Source organism: Dipodomys spectabilis, unplaced genomic scaffold (assembly GCF_019054845.1).
Source record: "Dipodomys spectabilis isolate Male_0828 unplaced genomic scaffold, ASM1905484v1 ptg000394l, whole genome shotgun sequence".
Classification (NCBI taxonomy): domain Eukaryota; kingdom Metazoa; phylum Chordata; class Mammalia; order Rodentia; family Heteromyidae; genus Dipodomys; species Dipodomys spectabilis.
In genome coordinates, this window is record NW_024871071.1 from 1,160,965 (window position 1) to 1,178,135 (window position 17,171).

Consider the following 17,171-nt stretch of genomic DNA (forward strand, 5'->3'; position numbering starts at 1 on the left):
CCCAACGTGTGCATTCATTGGGCAAGCAAGATGCCTGTTACTGGCCGAGTCGCACTCAAGTTACACCCCCACGCGAACTGCCAGGCCCGGAGGAGCTGGACTATTGTCTCGCCGGGAGGCCAATGTAGTCTCTTTCAGGGAATCCGCGGGCCGGCTGGGGGGCTAGGGAGGCGTGCGGCGGGGTGTGGAGCGCCAGGGGATCATCTGTCGGGGAGTCGGCAGCAGGCCCGACCCGGGCGAGGGCCCCGCGGCGCCCGGCCTGCCGACGCCGCCCGGCCCTCGGCACGCAGGCCCCCCACAGAGTTGCGCACGCGCGCGTCCCCGGCAAAGCCTAGGTCTGACGGGCGCGAGTGCGGACGGGGAGGGTGGAGGCTGTGTGGCTGAGGTACGGGGGGGAGGAGCCCGAGTTGCCGCCGCCGCCTCTGCCCCCGCCGCCGCCGCCTGCTGCCGCCGCCGCCGCCGCCGCGGAAGAGGAGCATGTCTGCAACTCGAGCCAAGAAAGTGAAGATGGCCACCAAATCATGCCCCGAGTGCGACCAACAGGTGGGCGTCGCAGCCGGGCGCGCGAGCAGGCGGGGCGGATGCGCGCAGGCGGGCGGCGTTGCTGGGCGGCGGTTGGTCCCGTGCCGAGGCCGCGTCGCTGGGTCCGGGCGGACGGAGCCGAGGGGTTGCGGGGAACCCGAGGGGTCACCGCCCTGGGACCTGGCGCGCGCTGCGCGGGCCCGGAGCCGCCGGCTCGGGGGACAGTGGAGGGGTCTTGGGGTGAGGGGGCCGCGGCCCCAGTGAACAAGCTCGGCCCTTTCCAGTGCCTCCCGCGCCTGGGGGCGGGGGGCGAGGTGCCGGACTCGGAGTCCAGGCGCTGGCCCCGAAAGCCCCTCCTGCCTCCCGGGTGGCTTTGTTCCCATTTCCGCCGTACGCGTCCGCAGCGTACCGGGCGGGCGCCCGAATGTCACCGTTGGGGCCGCCGTGCACCGAGGTTAAGGGTTTGCGAATTTGGGGTTTTTCCCTCTGACACTGTATTTCGAATAATGCTTGATCTGGAATCCTTTCCTTTGCTTTTATTGGAACGTGATTTGATATATCCACGTTGAGGTTCTTCCCTTCTGGGCAGCTCGTTATCCTACTGGACGCTTTATTTATTGTTAAAAATTTAACATTCTCCCTTCCAAATTCTCAAAAATATTCATGTGATTTTATGGACTTGAAATTCTTTTGTGTATTCTGAGCTCATGGGGCCAGTTGCAATTAAAAAATTTCCTTTTATGTTTGCTCCGTTTAAGCTTGCCTCATTCTTAAACCTTACAAGTGTAATGAGTTAACTCTCTCAATCATAAGCATTCTTATGGCTGTCATTTTATGCCAGCGTGTCAGATTTATGCCATTTTATGCTAGATCTCTGGGTTCTTTCCTTTTCCACTGAATTTGTTTTCAAAATGACTACCTCTTTCTCCGCCCCCCTTTTTTTTCTTTTTTAAATCGAGTAATATGAAATAACGTGGCTTTTTAAATAAACTGATTTTAATGCATTTTTAAAGGAACAATTTCTCTTGGTTGATGTGTTTTATTTAGTATTATTTATGGGCAGTGGTAAAAATACTAGAGAGATCAGGAATCCAATTTATTGAGTTCTACCAGTATGCTGTATAAAAACAGTTATATTTTCAAAAGTAAAGAATTGTTTTCATTCTTACCATTAAACTTAATTTGTTAAATTCTAAAAAACATGGACTTCATGATGTCTGTGGCAGATTATTTCAGTGTTAATAAATCATTCGGGGCTGGGAAGGTGGCTCAGTGGTAGAGCACTTGCCTTGCATGCATGAGGCCCTGGGTTCAATTCCTCAGCACCACATAAGCAAAAAGAAAAAAGCCGGAAGTGGCGCTGTGGCTCAAGTGGTAGAGCGCTAGCCTTGAGCTGAAGAGCTAAAGGACAGCACCCAGGCCCAGAGTTCAGGCCCTACAACCGCACCCAAAAAATAAATAAAAAATAAATCATTCCCACTTTTTGCAGTTAATAGGGCAGAATAGAAATTTTACATGCTATTTATTATGCATTCCATTTTCTGTAGGGTACAAGTTTTTACAAGTCCTGTCCTTGTTTTACTTGGCATAAAGGAAACTTTCAGAAATATAATCTGCTTTTAATATCTCTGTCAAAGAGCAGACTATAATAAACATGTAGAAGCCTTTGAAGCTGCTTAACAAAATCTTTTATTTGGAAAGGTCACATTAATTTTGTTACACATGCACATAAATGTTCTTTTGTGAAAACCAGCTATATCTTGGTTTGCTCTAGCTGCTATAGCAAAGTATCATCAACTGGGTTGACTTAAAGAATAAAGATTGTCAGAATTATGGGTTTTGGAAGTCCAAGAACAGAGTGTTTTCTGGTGTTTTGTTTTCTTGGCCTGTAGATATATGGTTGGCCTTTTCCTGAGTGTCTTTTATGGTAGATGGAGGGCAAGCTTCCTTATAACTAGCCTCATGATTGTCTCACCCTGTCTAAACTTAGTTATTTGTGATATTAATTGGGGAAGAGGATATGGATATTGAACTCAATGTCTCTTGGTTGACTTAAGCCACACATCCCTATCTCTAAGGCTTCAGCTCTAAATGTCATCACATTGGGGAATTAGGGATTCAGTGTATGAATTTTGGGGAAGAAAGAATCATAGAAATTAAATTTAGCATGCTAGTTTGTTTAAATACTTAATTGGCTATAATGTACTTGAAGAGAAATGAATACTTTTTGGTGATTTAGCTAGGTGTGGTGGTGCACATTTGTAATCCCAGCTACTCCTGAGACAAATACAAGCAGGCAAGTGCTCTACTGACTATATCCCCAGCCTTTTGGTGATATTAAAATTATTTTCCTTTTAATAAAAGTAATAGAATTGAAAAAAGTAATAGGTTAAGTTTGACTTCCTAATAGTTCAAGAGTATATAAATGAAATTTGCAAATTGTGGGCAGGGACAGGAGGAGGAAACTGGAGGAAAGCAAAGGAAAGGGTGACTGTCCAATGTACACATCTGAATTATGAAATGCTAACTCTTCTGTACAACAGCTTTTTTTTTTTTTTTTGGTCAGAAGTGGGGCCTGAACTCTGGGCGTGGGCACTGCCCCTCAGCTCTTCAGCTCTAGCGCTCTACCACTTGAGCCACAGTGCCACTTCTGGATTTTTCTGTTTAGGTAGTGCTGAGGAATTGACCCAGGGGCCTCATGCATGCAAGGCAAACACTCTTATCACTGAGCCACCTTCCCAGCCCCTGTACAACACCTTAACAAAACTATATTTTAAAAAGTAAAGCCAGGTGCTGATGGCTCACGCCTGTAATCCTAGCTACTCAGGAGGCTGAGATCTGAGCATCACGGTTCAAAGCCAGCCCGGGCAGGAAAGACCATGAGACTCCTATCTCCGATAAAAGGAGGGAGGAGGAGGGGCTGGGAAGGTGGCTCAGTGGTAGAGTGCTTGCCTTGCATGCCTGAGGCCCTGGGTTCGATTCCTAGGCACTACATAAGCAAAAAGAAAAGAGAAGCCGGAAGCAGTGCTGTGGCTGAAGTAGTAGAGCACTAGCCTTGAGCTGGAGGAGGAGTAAAGGAACGAACGAACGAACGATCGAGAGAAAAAGAAGTGGAGCAGAAGGGTTGAATTTGATTAGAGCATATTGTATATGTGCCTTGAAATGAAAATTTCCCCTCCCCTTCTGTGCTAGTCCCAGCGCTTGAACTCAGGGCCTGGGCACTGCCCCTGAGCTTCATTTTGCACTCTTACCATTTGAACATAGTGCTACTTCTGGCCTTTTCTGAGTAGTTTATTGGAGGTAAGAGTTGCATGAATTTTTCTGCCCAGGCTGGCATGAAACCTCCATCCTCAGATCTCAGCCTCCTAATCAGCTAGGATTATAGATGTAAGCCATTAGTGCCTGGCAATGAAACCCCTTTGTATCAATAATATATACTAATATAAACATTGCAATTTTCAGCTACCTTATGGCATCTCTTTTGCAAACCTCTATTAAAATATAATCCTGTAAATCTAAACATCAGTGCTTTTTTCCCCTCCCAGTGGATGTGAACATGCACTGAACACTAAAAATTACTCAGCTATTTTTGTTGTTTTTGTTTCAAGATTCTTGCCCATCTTCTGCTTTCTTTTGCATTTATTTTGTTTTTGCCTTCATGTGCTAAAAATAGAGCAGCAGAGCCAGGTGGCTCACACCTGTAATCCTAGCTATTCATAAGGCTGAGATCTGAGGATTGCAGTTCAAAGCCAGCTGGGGCAAGAAAATCCATGAGACTTTATTTCCAATACTACTGGAGAACCAGAAATGGCACTGTGGCTCAAAGTGGTGGAATGCTAGCCTTGAGCAAAAGAGCTCAGGGACAGTGCCCAGTCCCTGAATTCAAGCCCCATGAACAACAAGAACAAAAATATAGCAACCTTTTTTTCATTAATAGGCATTTTATGTGACATAGTGAATGTGTCGGCTATAGGTAACTTTAATTCTCTTAGTTAGTAAAGAATATATAGTAGTCTTCCCTTATTTATGGGAATACATTCCCAGAGCCCCAGTAGTCTGAAACCCTAGATAGAACCAGACACACTGTTATTGTTGTTTCCCTATACCTACATGCCTACATAAAATTTAACTTAGTACTAATAAAATAGAATGTTGTAGTATGTGAATATGGCCTCTATTCATCTTTTTCAAAATATCTTGTGCTATATTCACATCACAAGGTTCATGTTGACCTTGGGTAACTAAAACCTCAGAAAACAAAAGTGGGTAAGGTGGGACTACTGTGGATGAATTTTCTGTAATCTGGTTATTTTAGAGCCTTTTAAAATCAGTGAAATAATATGAGATCAAGGATTGTTTTTATAAAACGTTTCAATAACCTTTTCTTTTGAAAAATGCAAAAATTTTTGTTTACTTTTCAAGAAACAGATTGATAATAAGCCACCAGTAAATGATACTTTGAATTTTTTTCCATTTTAAAATCCCAGAAGTCTAGTATTAGAACTCATTAATAAAATCTTTAGCATCATTGGCTGAAATTAAAGTAAAATTTAGGATGTTTGCTTAAAAGCCTAGTTATACCATAATGAGGTTAAAATATTCAAGTTGCCTGCAATATCTCTGGGTTGTGCTGGTGGGTGGTGGGGGTTGAGAAGAAATTTCCCTTTGTAAATAAAGCATTAGAAGTAGCGAAGACAGATGAAGTTTTCTCCACCAGAACTCAATAAGAGATGAAAATCAACTGGTCAATTGAATTAGTGTTTGTGCATCAGGATTTCAAAGCCAGATGTACAATTTTTTTTATCTACAATTTTTTTTTTGTTAGATAAAAAATTGATAATTCATGTATATGACAAAAACCTAAATTCAGTTTATTAGGTTCTAATAGCTGGAAGAATATGCTTAATGGATTATCAAAGGATCTATTGAATAAGACCATTTTGCTTCTCTATTTTGGATAACATTAGTTACAACAGTTTTGCATTACTATAGATCCCCTTATGACATGTTTAAATGTAAAGGAAATGAGTTAGTACCTCCAGTTTGGTTTCTATGAGGATGTGAAATTTAAAAAATGACATTTACTTTGGGCAGGTTTTATACTATTAAGACATACACTATTTATATTTACCAGCATCATGGATTGAAGGGATTTCATCACATTTTTTTGTTTTTTTTTTGTTTTGTTTTTTGGTTGATCGTGGGGCTTGAACTCTGGGCCGGTGCTGTCCCTCAGCTCTTCAGCTCAAGGCAAGCACTCTACCACTTGAGCTATGGTGCCACTTCCGTCATCACATTTTTAATACAGCAAGCAGTTAGCCATGCATGCCCTTTTAATAGGATTCATTTGCTTCTAAAAGTAAATTAAGGATCTGTGTTCAGTTTTTTTTTTTTGGGGGGGGGGGGTCTGGTAGTGGGGCCTGAACTCTGGGCCTGGGCACTGTCCCTCAGCTCTTCACCTCAAGGCTAGCGCTCTGCCACTTGAGCCACAGCGCCACTTCCGGCTTTTTTTTTTTTTTTTTTTGCTTATGTGGTGCTGAGGAATTGAACCCAGGGCCTCATGTATGCAAGGCAAGCGCTCTACCACTGAGCCACCTTCCCAGCCCTTCTTTCAGTATTTTTATACAAAGAAAAGAACTCTCTTGCCACAATTTCAACTTAGCTTAATTAGGTGGAATATATTCTAGAATATGAAGAGTTCTATAAATAGATGGATTGAAAAAACTTCATAATTTGACTTCAATAGAGCTGACAGAATTTATCTTGTGAAGAGAATTACAGCTACATTACTGATTATTCTGAGAGTACTTTTAAGATTAATATCTGACTTTTGGTGAAATGTATTGATTTAAAGGTTAACTTTAATATTAAATGATTACGTAGGCAACTCCAAAAATATTTTTCAAAGATTTTTAACATTTGTCTTAAAAAATATTGATGATGATGGTGGGTGCTATCAATATTTTTGATATTTAGGCTCAAGGCCAGACTGTGCAGAAAAGTCTGTGAGAATCCTTCTTCAAAACAACAAAAAACAGGGCTGGAGGAATAGTTCAAGTGTAATAGTTCAAGTGATAGAGCACCAAGCAAGCAAGCAAGCAAGCTGAGTGAGCTTGAGGCCCTGAGTTTAAATCCCAGTACTGACAAAGAAGTGATAGGTATAAGGTAGAAGAAAGGACCTTAACTCTTTCTCTTTTTCTCTTTCTTTTCTTCCTTTCTTTTTTGGTCATAAATAATGTCAGGATCTTCTCTCAGAACCCTGACCTATTTTTGGTTATCTCCACTTTATCACTAATGGTTAGCTAAGACTTGAGTCTTGCTTTTCCTGTAGATAAAACATCTCATGTATTTACCTTTTCTCTATTTCCATTCTCTTCCACTTGAGCCCTCATGATGTGCTAGGATTACTTAGCACCTTAGCTGCTCTCCCTTTTCCAATTTATTCTATAACATAAACTGTTATAAAACAGTATTTTAAGAAAGACATTTTTTCCTATGTACTTTCCCTGCCCCTGATCCTATTAAGGTTTTCTATTTTCACTCACATCTGTACATGTTTATCTTGCATTAAACTGCTTAGGATATCAGTATAATAAGGTATACACTGTAACACTAGGAAAATGTTTCTCTCAAATAATTTGTTTTAAAAAGGTATGGTTTAAGTAAATCTATGGTTACTACTTCAAGTCATTTATTCACTTGAAGAGATTACATAAACACTGAGAAATTTAACAATAGAAAAACACTAATATAGTTTCTGTTTTTTCCCTGCAGGTTCCTGTTGCATGTAAATCATGTCCCTGTGGTTACATATTTATTAGCAGAAAACTTTTAAATGCCAAGCACTCAGAGAAATTGCCACCTTCTACAGGTAATTGTGAAAGTTTAACACATCTTTAGTTTTTGTATAATTTTTTCCCTGTTTTTTTTTTTTTTTCCTGGCTACTTGTCCAGTGGCTTGAACTCAGGGCTTAGCCCTGTTGTGTGTGTTCAAGGCTAGTGCTCTATCACTTGCCACAGCTTTACTTTTGGCTTTTTGGAAGTTATTGGAAATGAGTCTCAGGGCTACTTTCCTGCCAGAACTGACTTTAAACTGCAATCCTCAGATCTCAGCTTCCTTCGTAGTTAGAATTACAGGCTAGAGCTACCAGCCCCTGACTGTTTTTTTCCTTTTTATGCTTTCTGATGTAGGGGGAGTTGAACCCAAACCAGGGCCTTCCTCACAGTAGGCCAGGTAAGAATAGCTCTTGAGTTATGCCCCCCAAGCCCGCTTTTAGCTTTTTTTCTTCGGTCATGGGGCTTAAACTCAGGGACTTGGTGCTGTCTCTGAGCCACTTCTGGTTAAATATTAATAACACAGACATTCTTGTTAGTTGGCTTCATATTATCATCCTCAGATCTTAATCTCCTGACTAGCTAGAATTGTAGACAATACCATTGGCACCCAGCTAATACATTTTGTTGGTGGTGGTCATGGGACTTGAACTCTGGGCCTGGACGCTGTCCCTGAGCTCTTCAGCTCAAGGCTAGTGCTCTACCACTTGAGCCATAGCACCACTTCCAGATTTCTGGTGGTTAATTGTAGATAAGAGTCTCACAGACATTCCTGCCTGGGCTGGCTTTGAACTGTGATCCTCAGATCTCAGCCTCCTGAGTAGCTAGGATTACAGGTGTGAACTACCAATGCACAGCCAGCTAATATGTTTTATTTTATTTTATTATTTTCCTCTTACAAAAATTTACAACTTGAAGTGTTTTTTAATGGAAAAATGTAACTTAGTTTTATATGAATTTAATTTTTATGACTCCCTGCTTGAGAATATCTAAGAATATTTTGTTTGAGCTTGTTGCTTTTCTTAAATTAGTTATATAGAGATTTCATTGTAAAATTTCCTCAAAAGTTTACAATGTATTCCAGACAATCTCACCCCCTCCACCATTCTCTTTTCCCCCTTCCAAAAATATTTCAAAAGGTTTTCTTTTATTTTCATAGTTTCAATCTATTTTGACCATATTTATCTAGTTGCTTTTCTCTTAATGTAGACAAATTGGATTTATTCAACAGGTATACTTATTAAAAAATAAAATTTTGTTACTTTTTTATAAAATCAGAATTTCATATAGTGGGCTCAAAATAAAAATTGATTGTAAATACATATTGACTACTTGCTATATGCTAGGCACTGTTCTAAACCTTGAGTATAAAGCAATGAGACTATTATGAAACCAGATTCATTGCTTTCATATAGCTTACGAACAGATAAACAGGAAAAAATAATTACATTGTGATAAGTACTTGGTAAGAAATTGAAACTGGTTATTGTCCTAGCATGGAAGACTACTTTTGATTAGAAGGCCTCTCAGAAGAGGTGATATTTAAACTGAGCCAAAAAATGAAGAAAAGATAGACATAATAAAATCAAGGAGGGGCTGGGAATGTAGCTCAGTGGTAGAGTGCTTGCCTAGCAAGCATGAAGCCCGGGGCTCGATTCCTCAGAACCACATAAACAGAAAAAGCTGTAAGTAGTGCTGTGGCTTAAGTGGTAAAGTGCTAGCCCTGAGCAAAAGAAGCTCAGGGACAGTGCCCAGGCCCTGAGTTCAAGCCCCATTACTGGGGGGAAAAAAAGGAAAAAATACGGTTAACAGATGAAAATAGTAAATGTTAAGAGATGTAAGGCAGGAGCTCTATCACTTCAGTTACTTTATCATACCCTTTTGTGTTGGCTCTTTTCAAGAAAGAGTCTTGATTTATTCCCAAGCATTTGTTTGTCCTGGTATGCCAACTGTATACTACTGTGCCCAGCCATTGTGCTTACCCCACAGCTTGGGCTGACAGATGCACCCAGTCATTGATTTAGATGGAGTCTCAAGCACTTTTATACTCAGGCTAACCCCAAACTGATCCTTTGATCACTACCTTCTAAGTAGCTGGGATTATCAACTGAGCCAGTATACATAAGTTTCTTGTATATTGAGCTGGTTGTGACCTATATATAGGAGTACTATATCCTAGTACTCCTAATTTTTTGCTTTTTGGTAATAGCCATTCTAATATGGAGTAAGATGAGACCTCCATATATATGCATATATAGGTATACATATATATTTTTCGTTTATATGTTTATCTACATATACATAATTATATATGTTTATATACATATATATATGTTGCTGATGGTTAGTTTATTGAATATTTCCATATACTTATTAGATATTTGTATATTTTCCTTTGAGAAATGTCTATTCAGACCATTCACCTGTTTAAAAAATTAGACTGTTTCCTTGCTGTTGGATTTTTTTATGCATTTTCAGTATCTTGTTCAGTAGTTTGGAAATATTGTATTACATTCTTTGAGTTGTGTGGTCAATTGTTGTTTTACTTTTCTGTGCATCTGTATCTTAGTTTGATAAAATTCTATTTGTCTATTTTGCTTTTGTTGACTACATTTTGGGGTCTTACCAGCTACTCAGGAGGCAGAGATTGATAGGGTTGTGGTTTGGGACCATTCTGGGCAAAAAGTTACCCAGACCCATCTCAACAAAATAAGCCAGGTGTGGCGGTACATGCCTATCATCTCAGCTACACAGGAGGCATAGGTAAGAGGATCTCAGTCCCAGCTTGCTCCCTGCTGTGGCACAGGCAAAAAGCAGGACCCTATTTGAAAAATAACCTAAAGCAGAGATTGTTAGAGATGGCTCAAGTGGTAGAGTGAATTCTTAGTCCTCTAGTATTCCAATAAAGAAAACAGAAAAACAAACTAAAATCATTTAAAAATTTTAAATTGCTATTATCAAGATGATGTATTGAGCAGTTTCAGTTACATAAGTTAGGTAATGAGTACTTTTTTTTTTTTTTGGACAATGTCATCCCTTCCCTGGCTCTTTCCCTCCTGTTCCCTTTCACAAATCGTATAGTTCATTTTCAACATAGTGTCTAGTGACACGAATATCTTAAAATGTTTCTCCTATTGCTTGCTTCTAGTATTTTTAGTTTCAGGTATATTAATCATTTTAAGAATTAGGAATATATGTACTTCTCCTAGCACCACTCATTGATGACACTTCTTTCTACCACTCATGCTTTTTCCTTTTGACACCTCTGTTGAAAAGCAGTTGCTTTAAAATAAAGTATGGTTATGTCTCCAAATTTGTTCCTTTTCCTTAGAATTGCTTTGGCTAGTCAGGCTGTTTTGTGGCTCCATATGAATTTCATAATTTTTTAATTGTGAAAATACTGTACAGAGGGGTTACAATTACATGGGCAAGATAATGAGTACATTTCTTTTCAAGCATTGTAGCCTCCTCCTTTGTTTTCCCTTCCCATCCTCCCCCTCCCCCCGCCCCCCCCACCCTGAATTTCATAATTTTTTATGTTGTCAAGAATGTAATTAATTAGTGCTGGATCTGGGGCTTGACTCAGGGCCTGGTGCTGTCCCTGAGCTTTTTTGCTCAAGGCTAGCACTCTGCCACTTGAACTAGACCTCCACTTTTGGTCTTTTGGGGATAGTTTATTGGAGAAAAGAGAGTCACAGACTTTCCTGCTCAGGTTCTTCAAACTGCTATCCTCAGATCTCAGCCTCTTGAGCTAGGATAACAGGCAGGAGCCACCAGTGCTCAGTGCCATTGGTATTTTGACGAGGATTGCATTGGATGTGTAGATCACTCTGGGTGATATGGATATTTTAATAATATTAACAAAATTAATTAATAATATTAACCATATCTCCAAATCTGTGAATGTGGGATGTCTTTTCACTTTTTGTGTGTGTCCTCTTCAATTTTTTTGAAGTACTACTATTTTTACTATAGAGCTTAGGCTTGTTCTTTTTCTTGGTTAAATTTATTCTGAGATATTTATTTATTTTTGTATAAATTACACATTGCTTCCTTCCTTCCTTTCTTTCTTTTTCAGCAAATTTGTCAATGGCATATCAAAATGCTACTGTTTTTGTATGTTGGTTTTATATTCTACAACTTTATCAAATTTGTTTGTTATAACAGTTTTTAATGGAGTTTTTCTAAATCAAAAATATCCACAGGAATGATTTGGCTTCCTCCTTTCCAGTTTGGATACGCTCTCTGCATTTCTCTATCTCTGTCTCTCTCTCTCTATTCTTGTTTCTGTCTGTCTGTCTCTCTCTCTCTCTCTCTTTTTCTGTCTTTTCTTTCCTTTTTGCTGATCCTGGGGCTTGAACCCAAAGGCCTGGGCCTTGTCGCACTACCACTTGAGCCACAGCTCCACTTAGAATTTTGGTGGTTAATTGGAGATAAGTCTCTCATGGATATTTTTGTCGAGGCTGGCGTGGAACCACAATCCTGAGATCTCACCCTCCTGAGTAGCTAGGATTACAGGCATGAGCCACCAGTGCCCTTACCTTGTATTTCTTTCTCTTCCATAATTGCTCTTGCTCAGACTTCTAAAACCATGTTAAATAACAGGTGTTTCTAGATATCATCTTTTTCTTATTCCAGATTTAGAGGAAACACTTTTTTTTCCTTCATTCAGTGTGATGATGTACTTTATTGAGAGTTTTTATCATAAAGTAATGCTTTTTTTTTTTTTTTGCTTATGTGGTGCTGAGGAATCGAACCCAGGGCCTCTGGCATGCAAGGCAAGCGCTCTATCACTAAGCCACCTTCCCAGCCCCATCATAAAGTAATGTTATATTGGAGTTGTATAGTTTGTAGGCCATTACACTCTAAGTGTTTATGATTATTGTATATGTGTTATTGACCATGTCAGTAAACAGGAAAGTAAATTAGAGGGAATTTATAGAAAAAAAGAAAATTGATAATACATTTCTGAAAGCTAATCACTATTACTAATGATCAGGGAAGTGCAGTTGAATGGAATACCATATTTTCTGTCCTCATTCTGATAAAAAAATGTAAAGAATTTTTTGTGCCAGCTGTCAGCAAAAAAGCCAAACAAGAATGCAAGGCTCTGGAGCTGGGAAGGTGGCTCAGTAGTAGAGCGCTTGCCTTGCATACATGAGGCCCTGGGTTCGATTCCTCAGCACCACATAAGCAAAAAGAAAAAAGCCAGAAGTGGTGTTGTGGCTCAAGTGGTAGAGCGCTAGCCTTGAGCTGAAGAGCTGAGGGACAGCGCCCAGGCCCAGAGTTCAGGCCCCATGACCAGACCCCCCCCCCCCCCCCCCCCCAAAAAAAAAGAATACAAGGCTCTGGGTTCCATTGCTGGTGCTAAAAAATAAAAAAATGTACATATGTTCAACTTAATCTAGCTGAAAATAAGCAATCTTTTATAGAAAACTAGGGAATTTTTAAACAGTTTAAAGTTAGCTTTGGTGAAAGAAAAAGTGTTGAGTACTACCAATAAGACTGTATTAAGAAATGCTCAGTGTTGACAGTGAATAATTTTGGAATATATTGCAACTACATATGAAGTTGGCATAAAGAATCTCAAAGAAGCTGTTGCAGTAGGAAACTAAAGGGAGGGGAAAGAGGAAGCAATAGAGAGGGTTATTTGGAACTATATGTATATATATATATATATATATGTCTAAACAACCATGGTGAAGCACTTTGGTACAATTAATACACACTAAAATAGTGACAGAAAAAACAGGCTCTAAAGGGGAGGGTGTGTCACTGAGAAGGGGTTAATCTAATGAGGGAGGGGTGAATGAGGATAAATATATTTGAAGTAATTTGTTTACATGTATGAAAACAGAGCAGTGAAACCTGTTGAATTGTTTTGAGAAGGAGCTTTAGAGTAAGTATGACAGAAAAGGGTAAATTTAATTGGAATACATTATAAATATTTGTAGATATATTTAGGTTTTTAAAGAGAGGTAGCCAAGTAAGAACCACATCACGCACGTAGTATTCAGGTAAGGGGTAGGTTTATTCAGTAGACCTGCTGGGACCAGACCAGGTTGGCACTCCATACCGCTGGCAAAGAGGGGGTGTCTGACGCTGGGCTAGGCCTTATCTAGGGTAGGGGCAGGGAAAGGTGTGGCCAGGTAAAGGGAGGTGGGACCAGGTGGGAGAAAGGTGTGGCCATATCACATCTAGATGTGACCTCAGCAGTTATGGAAGTGACCTCTTCCAGGTGTCCCAGTTGCCTAGGTAACCCAGGTACTGGGTGGTGTCTGCTCACCCTCCAGGAGTAGACCTTACAGATATTAGATGTTTTAACAACCTAGAACTCCAGGCAATTAATTGTTCTTTGACACTTTACGAATCAGATAGGGGTATATTAAATCTTTATCTTTTGTGAAAGAGATCTTTTTTTTTTTTTTTTTTGAAAGAGATCTTTTTAAAATTACCTTTTTTATTTAGTAATTAATTGCAAAAATTGAATGTTTGAGAGTTTAAAAAGTAGCCTTGAGCTGGTGCCTGTAATCCTAGATACTTAGGAGGCCGAAATCTGAGAATCATGATGTAAAGCCAGCCCACGCAGGAAAGTCTGAGAAACTTTTATCTCCAATTAAACAACATCAAAAAGCTAGAAGGGGATCTTTGGCGCAAATGTTAGAGTGTTAGCTTTGAGCAAAAAAGCTCAAGGACAATGCCTAGCCCTGAGTTCAAGCCCCTGGATTTGTGTACACACACACACACACACACACACACACACACACACACACACACACACACACACACACACACACACACACACACACACACACACACACACACACACACACACACACACACACACACACACACACACAGTGTCAGCTTGAAGGGTTGGGTGTGTAGAGTGGTTGCTTTTACACACACACACACAAGCACACACAAAGTCACCTTGAAGTGTTGGGTATGTAGCTCACTACTAGAGTGGTTGCTTTGCATGCAAAGACCATGGGTTCCATCTTCAGCATTACAAAATAAGTGTGGGGAGGAGTGGGGGGAGACAAGTAGCCTTGAAATTAAACTTAAAGTGGCCAAGTTGATGGAATTTCTTTCTTTCTTTTTTTTTTTTTTCTGGTCTTAGGAGACAGTGTTTTTGTTTTAGCAAATGGCCTGTTTCTTTTTTTTTTTTGCCAGTCCTGGAGCTTGAACTCAGGGCCTGGGCACTGACCCTGAGTTTCTTTTGCTCAAGGCTAGCAATCTACCACTTGAGCTACAGCACCACTTCTGCGTTTGTCTGTTTATGTGGTACTGAGGAATCAAACTCAGGGCTTCATGCATGCTAGGCAAGCACTCTATCACTAAGCCACATTCCCAGCCAATGACCTGTTTCTTAATCTTAAATTCTAAGATTATAGTAATGTTGAGCCTCAATACTCAATACTTAATGACTGCTAAAGAATTTTTTTAAATAAAAGAGGGAGTGGGGGGAGGATTGGGTGGGAGAGGAGGGAGGATGGGAAGGGATGGGAGTGTAAACAAAGGAGGAGGCTACAATGCTTGATAAGAAATGTACTCACTATCTTGCCCATGTAATTGTAACCCCTCTGTACAGTATTTTCACAACAAAAAATAAAAATAAAAAAAATAAAAGAGGGAGTAATGGAACATTGTCAAAATTGTGAATATTTGTGTAGTGGACCAAACCTTCAGTATGAAATAGTTACCTAATCAAATATGTGGTTAGTTAACCAGTGTGAACACAAGTGTTAAGCTTGTGCTACATCTTTACATTTGGATTCTCAGTGGTTATCAAGGATGCTAGTTTGCATTAGTAACTGTGGCTATTTCTAAAATTTTTAAATACTATTTTATTTCTATTCACATGAAAAAATGGCTAAAACTATCACATTTATTTGCATACTGATACTGGAAACAGGATTCAGTAACAAGTCATATTTAAAACTGTTAAAGAACAATCATTAAAACACTGGCCATAAGAGAGCAGAGTAGGAAAAAAATAGTAAGCTATGATTGTCCTTTTCATTAAAGAGAAGTAACATCTGAAAACTCATTAGTGATATACATGTACACTGCAAAGTAATATATTCAAAGTAAACAGTGATTGTGCTGATTTTATTAGTTACTAAGTGATTTTATTTTCCTCACACTCAATGCAAAGAAAACACAATAGAAGAAAAATCTGTCTTCTTTATTATTCACAATGAAAAGATGTGCTTTGCTTGCAGCCTGAGAGTTCTGGGAACCTAGGGCTCAATGCACTATTTTGATTTTGATCCACTGAATAAAATCCCATTTATATGTAGTGACTGCACTAACTCCACGAGAGCTGTGACAGCTGAACCATTTCTATGATATCCTCAGATCTCTTTAAATAACAAAAGACCTTACATAGTAAATGTAATACCTTATTTGGCTATAAATTACATCTGTAGATCTGTTTCTTTGGTATAACATGGAAAAAAGGGGCCTATAAGTATTTAGAGAAAAGTATTATTGTGGTCTAAAGATTGCTAGATTGACTTACAACAAAATAATGTACACATCAAAATAACCATCAGATTAAGAAACATCAACAACTTTGATCAATTCTTCAAGCTGTGGAAGCAAGTTCCTTTTCTGGGCTGATAATTAGTTCTGTGTTGGCATTGCTGCTGCCTCCATGGCACTCACCACCAGGGGTATACTATTGAATTAAACCATCTGGTAGGTGTTATAATAACAGCTGATGTTTTTACTCATTGAGAGAACAAGTTTGCTACTTTTGTCTGTTGCAAGGGCAAAAGTAGGTAAGAAACCAGGTAACAGAGCATGTCTAGGAGCATTATTGGTCACTTTGATACAGGTATTCAATCTCTATCTGATACAACAATTGCATTGAGTCCTTCAACAGTTGGTAAAATTCTATACAGGAATCACTTTAGGTCATCCACCATGATGAACCCCTTTCTTTCACAGGATCAGCCTTGTACATCGGGATATCTTGGCTGCCAGAATATCCCCACTCTACTTGATCCAGAGTCCCCTACAAGCCTTTGTCACATGGCTTGTTCCTTTCTTAAAATTTTAAATAAATCCTGTTGAATAAAAAGTAAACTGGGAGCTCGGTACCCATGGCTCACACCTATAATCTTAGCTATTCAGGAGGCTGAGATCTGAGGAATGAGGTTCAAAGCCAGCCCAGGGAGGAAAGTCCATGAGACTCTTTCATCTACAAGTAAAACCACCAGAAAACTGGAAGTGGTGTTGTAACTCAAGTAGTAGAGCTTTTGCCTTGAGCTGAAGAGCTGAGGTACAGCGCCCAGGCCCAGAGTTTAAGCCCCACAACCAACCACAAAAAAAAAAAGGAGCCGGGCGCTGGTGGCTCACGCCTGTAATCCTAGCTACTCAGGAGGCTGAGATCTGAGAATCACGGTTCAAAGCCAGCCAGGGCAGGAGAGACCATGAGACTCCTATCTCCAATAAAACCACCAGAAAACCGGAAGTGGCGCTGTAGCTCAAGTGGTAGAGTGCTCGCCTTGAGCTGAAGAGCTGAGGGACAGTGCCCAGGCCCAGAGTTCAAGCCCCATGACCGACCAAAAAAAAAAAAAAAATGGTAAACTGGGGCTGGGAATGTGGCTTAGTGATAGAGTGCTTGCCTTACCTGCACAAAACCCTGGGTTTGGTTCCTCAGTACCACATACATAGAAAAAGCTAAAAAAATAAACTGAGACAGGTTTGCTAGAGATAACCAGCCTCTTAGGCTAAGCAAGATTTAGGACTGTAAAACTTAGAATTTCCTGTTAGTACTTTAACTGTGTATTTCTTCCTTCCTT

At 40.0% G+C, this 17,171-nt stretch overlaps 1 protein-coding gene and 1 pseudogene across 1 annotated transcript in view; one reads left to right on the top strand and one right to left on the bottom strand.

The window, feature by feature from the left end:
* The first annotated feature begins 408 nt into the window (after positions 1-408).
* Positions 409-17,171, top strand: part of CUNH16orf87 (chromosome unknown C16orf87 homolog) — a 37,072-nt gene continuing 20,309 nt past the window's right edge. Inside the window, exons 1-2 of the mRNA XM_042667378.1 lie at positions 409-543; positions 7,297-7,393. Of these exons, the coding sequence (XP_042523312.1) occupies positions 478-543; positions 7,297-7,393 (163 nt within the window). The 5' untranslated portion in view covers positions 409-477. The remainder of the gene's footprint in view (positions 544-7,296; positions 7,394-17,171) is intronic.
* LOC122096853 lies at positions 15,889-16,292 on the bottom strand (annotated as a pseudogene).